The sequence below is a fragment of the Boleophthalmus pectinirostris genome, unplaced genomic scaffold (genome assembly GCF_026225935.1).
Source record: "Boleophthalmus pectinirostris isolate CB_2022bp ecotype Guang Dong unplaced genomic scaffold, ASM2622593v1 HiC_scaffold_4, whole genome shotgun sequence".
NCBI classification, from domain to species: Eukaryota; Metazoa; Chordata; class Actinopteri; order Gobiiformes; family Gobiidae; genus Boleophthalmus; species Boleophthalmus pectinirostris.
Window position 1 is genome coordinate 41,582,536 of NW_026571353.1, and position 12,609 is coordinate 41,595,144.

The 12,609-nt window shown below is 37.2% G+C and overlaps 1 protein-coding gene and 1 pseudogene across 1 annotated transcript; both read left to right on the plus strand.

The window, feature by feature from the left end:
* The first annotated feature begins 1,191 nt into the window (after positions 1-1,191).
* LOC110162039 (GTPase IMAP family member 7-like) lies at positions 1,192-6,622 on the plus strand. The gene is made up of 4 exons (XM_055161984.1): positions 1,192-1,252; positions 1,371-2,373; positions 4,675-4,772; positions 6,549-6,622. Exons 1-4 carry the CDS (start codon positions 1,192-1,194, stop codon positions 6,620-6,622), a joined length of 1,236 nt encoding a protein of 411 aa, XP_055017959.1.
* A 725-nt stretch (positions 6,623-7,347) lies between these two features.
* Positions 7,348-12,031, plus strand: LOC110162029 (GTPase IMAP family member 4-like; annotated as a pseudogene).
* The last annotated feature ends 578 nt before the right edge of the window (positions 12,032-12,609 follow it).

Below are 12,609 nucleotides of genomic sequence, written 5' to 3' on the forward strand. Positions count from 1 at the left end.
TCACTTTTGCATTTTTATGAAGTTCACAAACACATTTCTCGAGTCGTTTTCCGCTGTTTGGATCCAACAACCACACAAATAACGATGTCTGAAACCTAAAAGTAAAATATGATATGGTTCAAAAGACTTGAAAAGATCGACTTTGTCAATAGACACATCCCACTGGGAAAACAAACATGGAGGTTTGATGTTCACTTTTTCAGAAAATCCTTCTCAGTATGAATTGCACAATGACCGGCAGTCTGAAATTCATGATGTGTGTATTGACAACATATTCACTAACATCATGGACAATAATAATAGAGCCCAATGATCTGTGATATAACAGAGCAGAATTTTTACTTTATGGGGAAAAGAGTTAAAAAGAACCACAGTGTTGACGTTTATGTTCACAGACGATTTATAAAACTGAAAACGAAGGATTCAGAAATTATTTAAGAGGAGGTTGAGAGATATTATAAGAACCAGTAGAAAATCTGTTTCTTATCTATCATCTGTTTTATTGCATGTTACCATTTTCCTGCTGTTCTTGAATTGCGCGTTGCAACACTGGAATTTCCCTACTGTGGGACTAATAAAGGCATATCTTATCTTAAAATTATTATATAATAAACTGCTTGGAATAGTAAAAAAAATAAATAAATTAAAATAAAAAGAAAATGAGGTGAATAGTGTAATTAGTGTAGTTTTATAAAGAACTATAAAAATATATAAATAAAAATAATAATATAATAAAAATATATACAACAATAGATTGGGATCGTTTTTAGATAAACATGAAATAATGAATGAGAGTCTGTTTGGGTTTAGAAGCAGAAGTTCAACAACAGTGACACTAACAGAAGCTGTGGAGGACATCAACACTGAGCTGGACAGTAAACAGTGAACAGTGGAGTTTTCACTGAGCTAAAGAAAACTTTTGTCTCTCTTATTCATTCACTGAGAAGCAGTTCATGAAAACCTGAAGACTTCACTGAGAAACACAAAAGCCGACTACAGTCAGTCCTGGAGCTTCAGTGAACAGGGTCTTCAACCATTCACTGATGATGATAAAAAACACTTCAGGTCAAGAAAAAGCCAGATGATTACATGAGAGAGGCACATATAAAGGACATGATCAGCAGATGTAGAGACAGATATCTGTGGATGAAACAGTTTAAAAGTGAAAAGCTGTTCTCAAGAATTTATGACATGTTGAAAGAGAACAATGGAGATCATCCTACTCTTGACTTCTCTGAGGAGGAAGACACAGGTCTGACTTTGGTTAAGTTTATCAAATTTCCAAATTTCCAAAAGTTTCCAAATTATATTTCTACTTCAGAACAGGTGTGTGATGTGCAGAAGTCTGTAAAATGTGTTGTGTTTTGCAGGTTTGAGGATCACTTTGATCGGTAAAACTGGCAGTGGAAAGAGCTCCTCAGGAAACACCATTTTGGGAAGAAAGACATTTACAACAAAACCAAGTCAACTCCCAGTCACCAAAGTTTGTCAGAAAGAAGAAACTACATTTGATGGACGTCGTGTTGCTGTGGTGGACACTCCTGGACTGTTCGATACAAACATGACACACGATGAAGTTGATGTGGAAAGGTTCAAATGTGTGAGTTTGCTGGATCCAGGGCCACACGTCTTTCTGTTGGTGCTTCAGTTAGGAAGATTCACACAAGAAGAAAGAAATGCTGTAGAACTGATCAAAAAAGCATTTGGTGAAGGAGTAGTAAAGTTTATGATCATTCTGTTCACACACGGAGATCATCTGGAGCGTTCAAAGACGACTATAGAGGAATTTATTAAAGAATATAACGATACCTTTAATCAGCTGCTCGAAGGATGTGGAAACAGGTTTCATGTGTTTAACAACTGTGACATGAAAAACCGCACTCAGGTCGAAGAGCTGCTGAAGAAGATCGATGAAATGGTGAAGAAGAACAGAGGAGAAGACTGTTACACCAACGACATGTTACCAAAGGCTGAGGCGGATAGAATGAGAGAGATGGAGAGAAAAACTAAGGAGATGAAGAGAAAAATGGAGAAAATGGAGAGGAAATTTGAGCAGAGGGAGGAAGAAAGAAACAGGGAGAGCAAAAGGGAGGAAATGAGAGGAGAGGGAGAGAGAAAATCAGAAGAGGAGGAGAAAAAAGGAGGTGAGGAGGAGAGAAAGGGAGAAGAGGAGGAGAGAAAGGAGGGAGAGGAAGAAAGAAAGGAGAAGAGGGAGAAAGAAAGGGAGGAGATGAATAGAGAAAGGAAAATGATGGCGAGAGAAATGGAGAGAGAAAGGGAAATGATGGAGAGAGAAAGGAAAATGATGGAGAGAGAAAGGAAAATGATGGAGAGAGAAAGGAAAATGATGGAGAGAGAAATGGAAATGATGGAGAGAGAAAGGAAAATGATGGAGAGAGAAATGGAAATGATGGAGAGAGAAATGGAGAGAAAGGAAAATGATGGAGAGAGAGATGGAGAGAGAAAGGAAAATGATGGAGAGAGAAAGGAAATGATGAGAGAGAAGGGAAAGGAGAGAGATGGAGAGAGAAAGGAAAATGATGGAGAGAGAAAGGGAAATGATGGAGAGAGAAAGGAAAATGATGGAGAGAGAAATGGAAATGATGGAGAGAGAAATGATGGAGAGAGAAAGGAAAATGATGGAGAGAGAAAGGAAAATGATGGAGAGAGAAAATGAGGAGAGAGAAAAGGAGGGGGAGACAGGTTTCCATGTGGACAACAGTAATGCTGTGTACGTAAAGACATGGGGAAACTCTACTTCCTGAAACAACTTGGATTATGGCATAAAAAATTTGATTTGTTGCTTATTGTATTATCATAAACTTATAATAAAAAAAAGACGACACTGGTCAAAAATGACTTAAAGATTAAAAATGGGCAGTAAGTGATATTTCTACTCCTCAAATTGAATAAGATTAAATTGTTCAAATAAAACAATTTTTTTGCAACAATAATCTTCAACCAAATCCATGGGAAACACTGGTGTTTGAACTGGGACCAATCAGAACATGACTGGAGGGGACCTGATCTGCTGTTGTTGGTGCAGCTGTATTTGAATGATTATTATATTAACTATATTTAAACCCTTGTTACTGTGCACATTTGTTGTTGTTTTATCTAAATAAATACATTATCAAGCTCATACTCAATTTAATTTGTTCCAGTGATGTTCCTCCCTACAGTAACTCACATTTTAACAGATGAAAAGGGAAAAGGAGGAGGTTAAGACTAAATATAAACAGGAAATAGAAGTTTAAGAACAGAAAATGTTGCAACTTGAACAGAACAAGAAAAAAGGAAACAATGGGTAAAAGAGACATTTGAGAAAATAAAAATGACAAGAACAGAAATCCAGAAAATGTAGTTAAGCAGTGAAATGAGTTTAAAATGCTGATGGAGACAGATATGGATCATTTTATAAATCTTCAACAGAAAGCGTCCAGAAAAACACAGAAAACACAGCAGTGCAGCTCATGTCTCATCAGGAGAACAAAAAAATAAAACAAACAATACACAGAAACTGATACTAAAGCTAATATCAAAACTACATACAGATCATTTTATTCATGTATTTATTTACATAACACACGATTATTTTCTGCTGAAAATGACAATTTCAATAACATTGTCCTTATTATATTGAAATCAAGTCTGGTTTAATGACAAAATGGAGAGTGACAAAAATGTGTCTTAGATTGTGAATTAAAACATGTAAGAATGTGGTCAGGTGTATCAACAACTTCACTTGTGGAACATGAAACGTCACGAGTTTAGATGCAAGTATTTCCTGATGTGTTGCTGTGCTCTAAATACTCTTGTGACTTGTTTCTTTTCATAGATTCTTCATATTTTCTCTTTATGGAAGCTGCAATACATTTGTGTATTCTGAAATATTCAAACTGACTGCACCACACACACATAAATATCAAGTATAAATGAGATTTAGGAAGAAAAAATGAACGACAGAGTCTGCAGGTAAAGGAAAACGCTTCACTATTATAATGACAAACAAAATGGCGGCATAATTGTACTCATAAATATTTCCCGTTAGATTTTTGTTGACATCACAAAAATCCTGACAAACTGCTATTTGGGTCAACAAAGTGTAACATTTGGAACGTTACTAGTCTTGATTTTAGATGAAATTGATTTGTTTCACTTATGAATCTGATGAGACTTTGTTGATTCCACTGAAAACAACTGTAATGATGAATATTCAGTTTGGCTGTGTGCTCATATTGTTTAATCATCATTCTAGGTTTGATGTAATACTGTCAGATAAATGTTGCTGTAGTGACATTATGAGTGTTAAACAACTTTATTTTTCTAATTGTCATATTTTTTCTGAATAAATTGAATGGAATTATAATCAGATCTGAAGGTGAACCCAAGATGGCGTCGTGTTGTTTACATTGGCCTGTGTTCATTCACACATTCGCCCGAAAATACATTTCTCTTCTAGCGCCTGTGACACCTGTGTCTGATGACAGTGTTCATGTTTTTAAGAGCAGGTTCCAGATCCACCTTTTCAGCTCATCTTTTGATTAATATTGATTGTTCTATTTGTTTATTATCACATGTATTCAGTATATTTATTGATGTATATTATATATACATATATTATGTGTGTATTTGTGTATAGTTATTAACTTTTAACTCACTTATCACTTTTAGGGTCTCCAGTGTTTCCTCTGTGCTGGGAGCAGTGGTCGGCTGCAGCTGCTGGAGGCTGGGGTCTCATCTCTCCCCTGGGCTCTGTGTCCTGGTGGAGGGCGGGTGTTTCATTTCTCCCTGGCACAAGTGGCTCCTCAGCCTCATTTATCTCAATCTAATCATATGTATTATAGCTTCTTAGTCTGTGTGTGTGTGTGTGTGTGTGTGTGTGTGTGTGTGTGTGTGTGTGTGTGTGTGTGTGTGTGTGTGTGTGTGTGTGTGTGTGTGTTGTGTGTGTGTGTGTATGTGTGTGTGTGTGTGTGTGTGTGTATGTGTGTGTGTGTGTGTGTGTGTGTGTGTGTGTGTGTGTGTGTGTGTGTATGTGTGTGTGTGTGTGTGTGTGTGTGTGTGTGTGTGTGTGTGTGTGTGATGTGTGTGTGTGTGTGTGTGTGTGTGTGTGATGTGTGTGTGTGTGTGTGTCTTGTTTGGTTGTGTGGTTGCTGGCAGTTGTGGGGTTGGGTGTTTTTTTACTGATTGTAAAGCACTTTGTGTTAAATTTTTTGTATGAAACACACTTTATAAATAAAGTTTGATTTAATTTGATTTGATCTGGAATTATGACATCATCACATCACAAACCACAAATACTAAAACTAGTAACGAAACAACTAATATGAAGTATTTTGAGGTATTGAAAATATTACACATATAGGACTAAATTGAACCTGAATCATTTGAGAATGTCATCACCAGTTTAATGCCACGTGGAAATATTCATAGTGAATATTAATGTCTGTACGGCCTCGTAGAATCCTGTTTCTACTCTCCAGGAGTTAAACACCTCCACACAATAAGTCACTAGGACCACGCCAACACGACATAGTGTGAAGAAGTTTATTGATAATGTACGAGGGGGGGCAGAGGTGGCTGGTTGAGACTCTGGGTGGGGGCTTCGTCTCAATCTATAATTGGTCCATCTGGAACAGGAGCCCCTCATAGGCGTCTTATGACTGAAAGACTAAATAGGGGGAGGGAGGGTGGGGTCGAGTTCGCTGAGACAAACTGGGATGATGGGAAATTGGAGGCGTGGTGGAGGTGAGTTGTGGTTTTCTGGTGAGAGGAGAGGACGGCTGAGGCCTGGTCCTGCTCCTGAATCTCACTTCATCATATTAACTACATTTGACACCAGGATGAGTGTAGATTTCACTTTATATATGGCAGCTGTGAAACTGTAACAACATAGTACAGTATGCATTAGTTTACATTTTTTAAGTTTTATTATTATGCTGAAGGTTTTTTTTATCATACTAATGCTAACCCAGATGCAGTCTAATATTCAACATGTTGGCATCTAAAAAACTGAACTTGTAAATAGTTCAGGTTTTATGTGCACATATTTGTCGGGAACTGTTTTCTGTTATGTTCTGCAGTTCCAACCAGCTGCCTGTAAGTGACATTGATGCGATTGAAAAGCTTTGTCAGGTTGTGAAGACGCTTCTGCTGAATCCATATTTTTATCACATGTTCAGTGTCTGTAACTGCCCCGGAAGTCATCATCTGTTTCCAAACCTCTTCCAGTAAGAATGAATAGAGCCAATAGGTAAAATAGACAGGTGAGAACAGTCTTTAACTCAAAGGCACCTTTTCTGTTAATAAATACACAATTATAAACAATTAACCAACCAATAAAACCAACTCTACACTACAGGTCACTCATGAACATCAGTGACTTAATTTCAGGGAGAGATTGCATCATTTGGTTACATTCCAATAGAATTTATTATTATCATTGCCGTATGGAAACTACTATCAGCCTTTTCCACTGTATGAGAAATTTTAATATTGTGACAATCCAGCGTGTCCTTTGTTTGTCTGATAAATGTCCCACTTTTCAGGATTCTACAGGAACGTGGTGCTGTGCATTAAACTACAGACCAACAGAATCTCATCATCAGAAGTCAAGTCATGACCAGAGTAGTTACCCCCTGCCCCACCTGCACGAGGAAATAAAGATTAAAAAAAACATCCCAGACCTCCTCACTGAACCTGTTTAATTACATTCTGTTCCAGTTTGATTATCTCCAAATCTCAGGTGAAGGGTTTGGCCCAATAACTCCACTTGTGTTTGACTTTAGAACTAGAAATATTCAGTCTGTTTATCAGAGAAACTCCACAACTCTGTGCTTTATATTCACATGTTTGAATGTCTGAAAGCTCTGCCTCCTTCTACAATCACTTCACTTTATTATAGTAATTCAAGTGTGGCGCCTGTTTTGCCAAGTATGTTCCACATTAGAACATTAAACTGATCTATCTTGCTTTTATTCAATTACATATGTTTTCACTGCTCAGAAATACCTTGAAAAACCTGCGTTCTTATGGTGTGAGGGCTCGCTTCCCCACAGAGCAGACCTGTACTTTGACCTGGTGGTGTCACTGTCTTGTCTCCTTAGTGAGAGATAAGTTAGGTTCTGTTTTATGTCAGATGTGAGTGGGAGCCAATAACTCCATTTCATTTATAGCACATTAAAATAATGGGGATATTCAAACATTCATGGAAGAGCATCAGTGCTTTTTGAGGCATTAAACTTGTCCTTGTCTTGACCTGGTGATTAAAGTGCGTCACAAAAAATGAAATCCAGACAGACCAGTTCACAGAATCAAACCACTCAGATACTTTCAATTTGACGAGAGCTGAGAGGAAAGCAGCGTCTTCTGGTCTGAAGTAAGTTTGAAATTTACTATAATTATATCTAAAAACTGCTTGTAGGCAATTTATTTATTAATATATATTTGTGTGTAACCATAAATAAAGTTTAATTAAACAGAGTGGTGCAAATGACAATTATAAAAACAGTTAAAGGGTGAATAACTGGCGTACTATGTGTCCTAGAAAAACAAAACAGGAGTCCTTTTAAAATCATTTATACTGTTCCTGTTTTAATACAAATGTGTAAATGTTTTTTCATAATGTGTGCTGCAGTCTCACTTTAGCTGAAGTCACCCTTGAAAAAGTGTTTTCAATCTCACTGGGATTTTCACCTGATTAAATAAAAGTTAATAAATAAAATAAATACATACATACATAGCACCTTTAGAGATAAACAGCAGGTTCTTGATTTTAAAGAAATTGTTTTGTGAGGTTTTGTCTTTCTTTACAGTAAAAACATTGCTTGCAGATTATTAGACTGGCACAGTTTACAACTGGAGGCTGCCATGGCCGGATATAATGGTAAGATTATTATTAATTATTATTATTATTAATTATTATTATATATAATTTACAATAGCAGGAAGTGGAGCTGTTGGTTTGTTTGCTGTTCAGGACTGGACAGAGCAGGAGTCTGTGTCCTGTATTATTCTCTGGTATTTTCATGAAAATTCTTCAAAAGGAAAATTCACAAATTTCTATTAGTGACATGATTCATTATCCTACTGTATTTATACCACCACTCCACCTCTGTCTCCTGATAGAAGACATTTCTTTGACATTTTCAAATTCGGACTTGGTTTGGTGGGATAATACCTGTGGTTAATATTTATTATAGATTTACATAAATTAAGTGGCAGTTTGTGGGAAATAAAAGTAGGGAAATGAAGAAAAATGTAGAAAATAAAGTACAGAGGTCTAAAATGTAATACCTCTACGTCATCAACACAAAAGAATTCCATCCAAAATACATGGACAATTTATTTACAAGGAAGGCATTTTTTGTGGCAGTTTTAACCTTCATTTAACAAATTTAAAGTGTTGTCATTAATTTTAATTAGTCAAAGCTATTGTGTCATTTAGCCATGTTTTGCTCTTGTTTACAGTGTGGACGCTTGGTAACATTATGGAATTACCTCTACATGTGTCATATTTGCTACTGATGTCCAAACAGGAAATGAAACAATTTGTTTTGGTGAAATTACTTCTAATTTAGCATAAGTGCACTTTAACATCAGTGTTGCTTGTCCTGGATGAAAGCTGCTCTCTCCTCAATGAAGGTGGACTTTAAATATGAACTTTTCTTTATGTGTTTTTGTTTACAGGAGGTGAAGAAAGTCTTAAACGCAGTGGCAGCTACGGAGTCCTGCCACCGTTCTGTAAGTGAAATTAAAGCTGCACCGCACTCACTGGTATTGTTTAAACACACAGTTAAAGGTTGTGTGGAGGATTATTTATTATTATTTTTTTAATTGTCAATGAAAGTTCAAAATATCATTATAAAGAAGCAGCAGCTTTGTAATTATAATGGCCAAAAAAAAAAAGATTGAAAATCCATCAACTGTGGATGTGGTGGGGCCAGATCAACAATAGTTAACAGATATCGAGGCAACCTCAAACTCCCTGTTTCTAGCATAACTGATTTGCCAGTGCGCTGGGATTCCATGGTTTATGTTTGCCTCTCACACATTCCACCTACGAAAGACGCTGTTTACTCGAACCAACGCACCAGTTCTTTCGAACTGTAGCCTCCTCGCAGTTTGTTGCAGTCACGACCAGTTTGCTGCAAAAGAAAGTCTGTTTTTGAGGTCGCTGAAAGAAGAAGAGAAGGGGAAAAGGAGCGAAGCCAAACTAAGGTGATTCTTGGAGATTCCTTCCAGCGATGGAGCGACTGAAGCAGACGAAGGGTCTAAAGACTGACACATTGGTCGCTAAATTACTTCTGGACAGATCACTTTAATAGCAATCCGTTCAGTAAATCCCTCACACGCACTGATATAATGAATTTAGAATATTTATGATATAAACAAGCATTACTTTTTGTGTAAGGAGGTAGGAGGAGGCAAACAATCACAGTATTTCTCTTTCCTTGGAAAATCCTCTATACAACCTTTAAGGACAGACCTTCATGGACTTCATAAGGGGAGATTTCTTTGCACTTATCAAAAATATACTCTAGGATACTTTGAACACTCACAAGCAACTGCAGTATCAATAAATAAATAAAAATAACCCACTGCCCATTGTAGTTCATAATTAAAGTCAATTTCTCTCTTTCCAGTGTCTGAGGAGGAAGACACAGGTCTGACTTTGGCCTCTGGTATAAAACACAAACCCTCTCTGAACCTGGTTCTTTTTGGGAGCAGTGGAGCAGGGAAGAGCTCAGCAGCTGAGTCCATTTTAGGTGGAGCAGATCTCCCTGCAGCGAGCAGCTCAGGGCAGTGTGTTAAACATGAGGGAGAGGTCTGTGGGCGTCGGGTGTCTCTGGTGGAGCTGTCGGTTCTGTCTGGAGAACCTCTGGAGACAGTGATGGAGCAGTGTCTCCGCTGCATCTCCCTCTGTGCTCCTGAGGGCGTCCATGCCTTCATCCTGGTTCTACCGCTGGGTCAACCTCACCGACGAAGACAAGGCCGAGCTAAAGACCCTCCAGGACACACTCAGCTCTCGAGTCCTTCTCTTCACTATGATTCTGTTCACTGTGGACTCAGAGTCCACTGCTCCACATGAGCTTCAGTTTGTCACAGGAGACAGAGACATCCAGGAGCTGAGTCAGATCTGTGGAGGAGGATATTTTATATTCAACCCCAGGGACCAGCAGCAGGTCTCTGAGCTGCTGGAGTCTGTAGAGACTTTAAGGACCAAGAATGAACCTCACAGCTTCACCACAGAGACACTGGTACAAGGTCAGAGAGAGAAGATATGTGCTCTGCAAAAGAAACAACAGGAGAGATGTAAGTTTATGATTCAAGTGACGTTGATGATGATGATGATGATGTGATTAAAATGTTTTAATCGGTTTTATTGCCACAAACTTAATGTAGTATTATCTGATGTTTTTAGGTGATCTGAGGATTACTTTGATTGGAAAAACAGGCACAGGAAAGAGCTCTTCAGGAAACACCATCCTCGGGAGAGAAGAGTTTTACACAAAACTGAGTCAAAGATCAGTGACCAGAATGTGTCAGAAAGCAGAGGCTGTGATAGACGGACGCCGTGTTTCTGTGGTGGACACTCCAGGTCTGTTTGACACGACCACATCATGTGAAGAAGGAAATGAGGAAAAATTAAGAAGCATCAGTCTGCAGGCTCCAGGACCACACGTCTTTCTGTTGGTGCTGCAGATCGGACGATTGACGCCTGAAGAAAAACAGACACTAGAACTTATAAAAAAGGGATTTGGGAAAGAAGTTGACAGGTTCATGTTTGTTCTTCTGACTCATGGAGACAAACTGGAGATGGACGACATCACAGTTGAAGATTACATAGAAAATGAATGTGATGAGTCTTTTAAGGAGCTCATTTCAAACTATGGAAACAGGTTCCATGTGTTTAATAACAGTAAAAAGAAAGACCGCACTCAGGTGAAAGAGCTGATGAAGAAGATCGATGTCATGGTGAAGGAGAACAGAGGAGACTGTTACACCAACAACATGTTACTACAGGCTGAGGTCGACATGAAGAGAGAGTTTCCTAAAATACTGAAAGAAAAAGACAGAGAACGAGACGAGATGGAGAGAAAATATAAAGAAGAAATAAATGAACTGACAACAAAACTGAAACAATGTGAAGAAAAACTCAAAGAAGAGATTAAACAGAAATCAACAGTTGAAAGAAAACTACAACAGAGCAAAAGACAAATGGAAGATGACAGGAAGAAATTGGAAACTTTAGAAAAGAAATTAGTGGAAAAAGCTTAAAAAAACAAATGAAGCAACTGAAGATGGCATATGAAGAGGAGCATAAACAAGCTGAAGAATTTTATTTAAAGAGAAAAATGTTGCAAGAAAAAAGAAAGGTAGAGCAGAAAGAATGAGAGATAAAGAAAGAAAAGGAGAGTCACAAAAAAAGAATGACTCAAGAACTTGATGATAAAATCGCTCAAGAAAAACAAAGAGAGAAGAAAAGAACTGAAAGAGAAGGAAGAAAAGATCAGGGGCGACCAAAGCTGTGAACAAGAATCAACTTAAAGCACCTGATTATTCAAACAATGACACACAGAGATGAGTTTGAACTGTTTGACTGGACACCTGTTTTTAGTTTTTTCCGACCTTCTTGCACTTAGAGCTTAAGTTAAAACATACTATTTTATGATTGCTTATGATGCAAAAATTGTAATTGTCAATAATACTCTTAGTGCTGTTTAATGGAGAAGTCCACAGTCAATCCTCTGTCAGTAAAAGTATGTGATTTGTATTGTTTATGGACAGGAAATTAATACTTAAAGTCACTTTTACATTGTGATCAATCAATATGAAGGAAAATTATGTGCATTTTCTGTTTTTTTGTGTAATATATCACCCAGCATTTTATTTACTTCAGTCTCGATTTCATGTATTGATTTTCAGATTGTCGAATGTGATGATGTCAAACTCCCAGACGAGGGGCAAAAGACAAATTTCCTTATTAATGACATTGTACTTTGTCATGAAATAGTCAAAAAGTTTAGCCACCATAACGTAATATTGCAATAATAATATTTTAATGTAATATATCTACCCGTAACTAAACCCATTAACTTTCTGTGTTACAACAAAATTTGCATGTGAACTAAATGTACTTTAGCTGCCTCCGTCTGTGTTAAATAATATTGGCCTATAGAACGTTGTGATGTCGTCTGAAACTCAGCAGTTCATTTAACTGTATAAAGTGTACATTTGTATATTATCAGTCTGTTTTGTTGCGCACATATTTCTTTTGGTTTCCTTAGTCTGATCATTAATTTAAAGGATAAAAGGTTGTCTGCTGTGAAAAATGTAATTTTTTGACAATTTAATATAAAGTAGGTCTTTCTACAACTTTGTGCATTATGTAACACGATTATAAGGTGATTCTTTATGGCTCCAATCAATAATTCTTCTATGTGTGTTGTGTTAATTAAAGATCATTAAAAGTAAACATTGTCTGGTTGTGGTTTTGTTGATTCTCTGACAGACTCACAAAATAGATGCACCGTGAACAGGAAGAAAATATTTTAATCAGATCAAAGCAGGCAGACAACAAACCACAAGAATCAGTGTCTTTCCTCA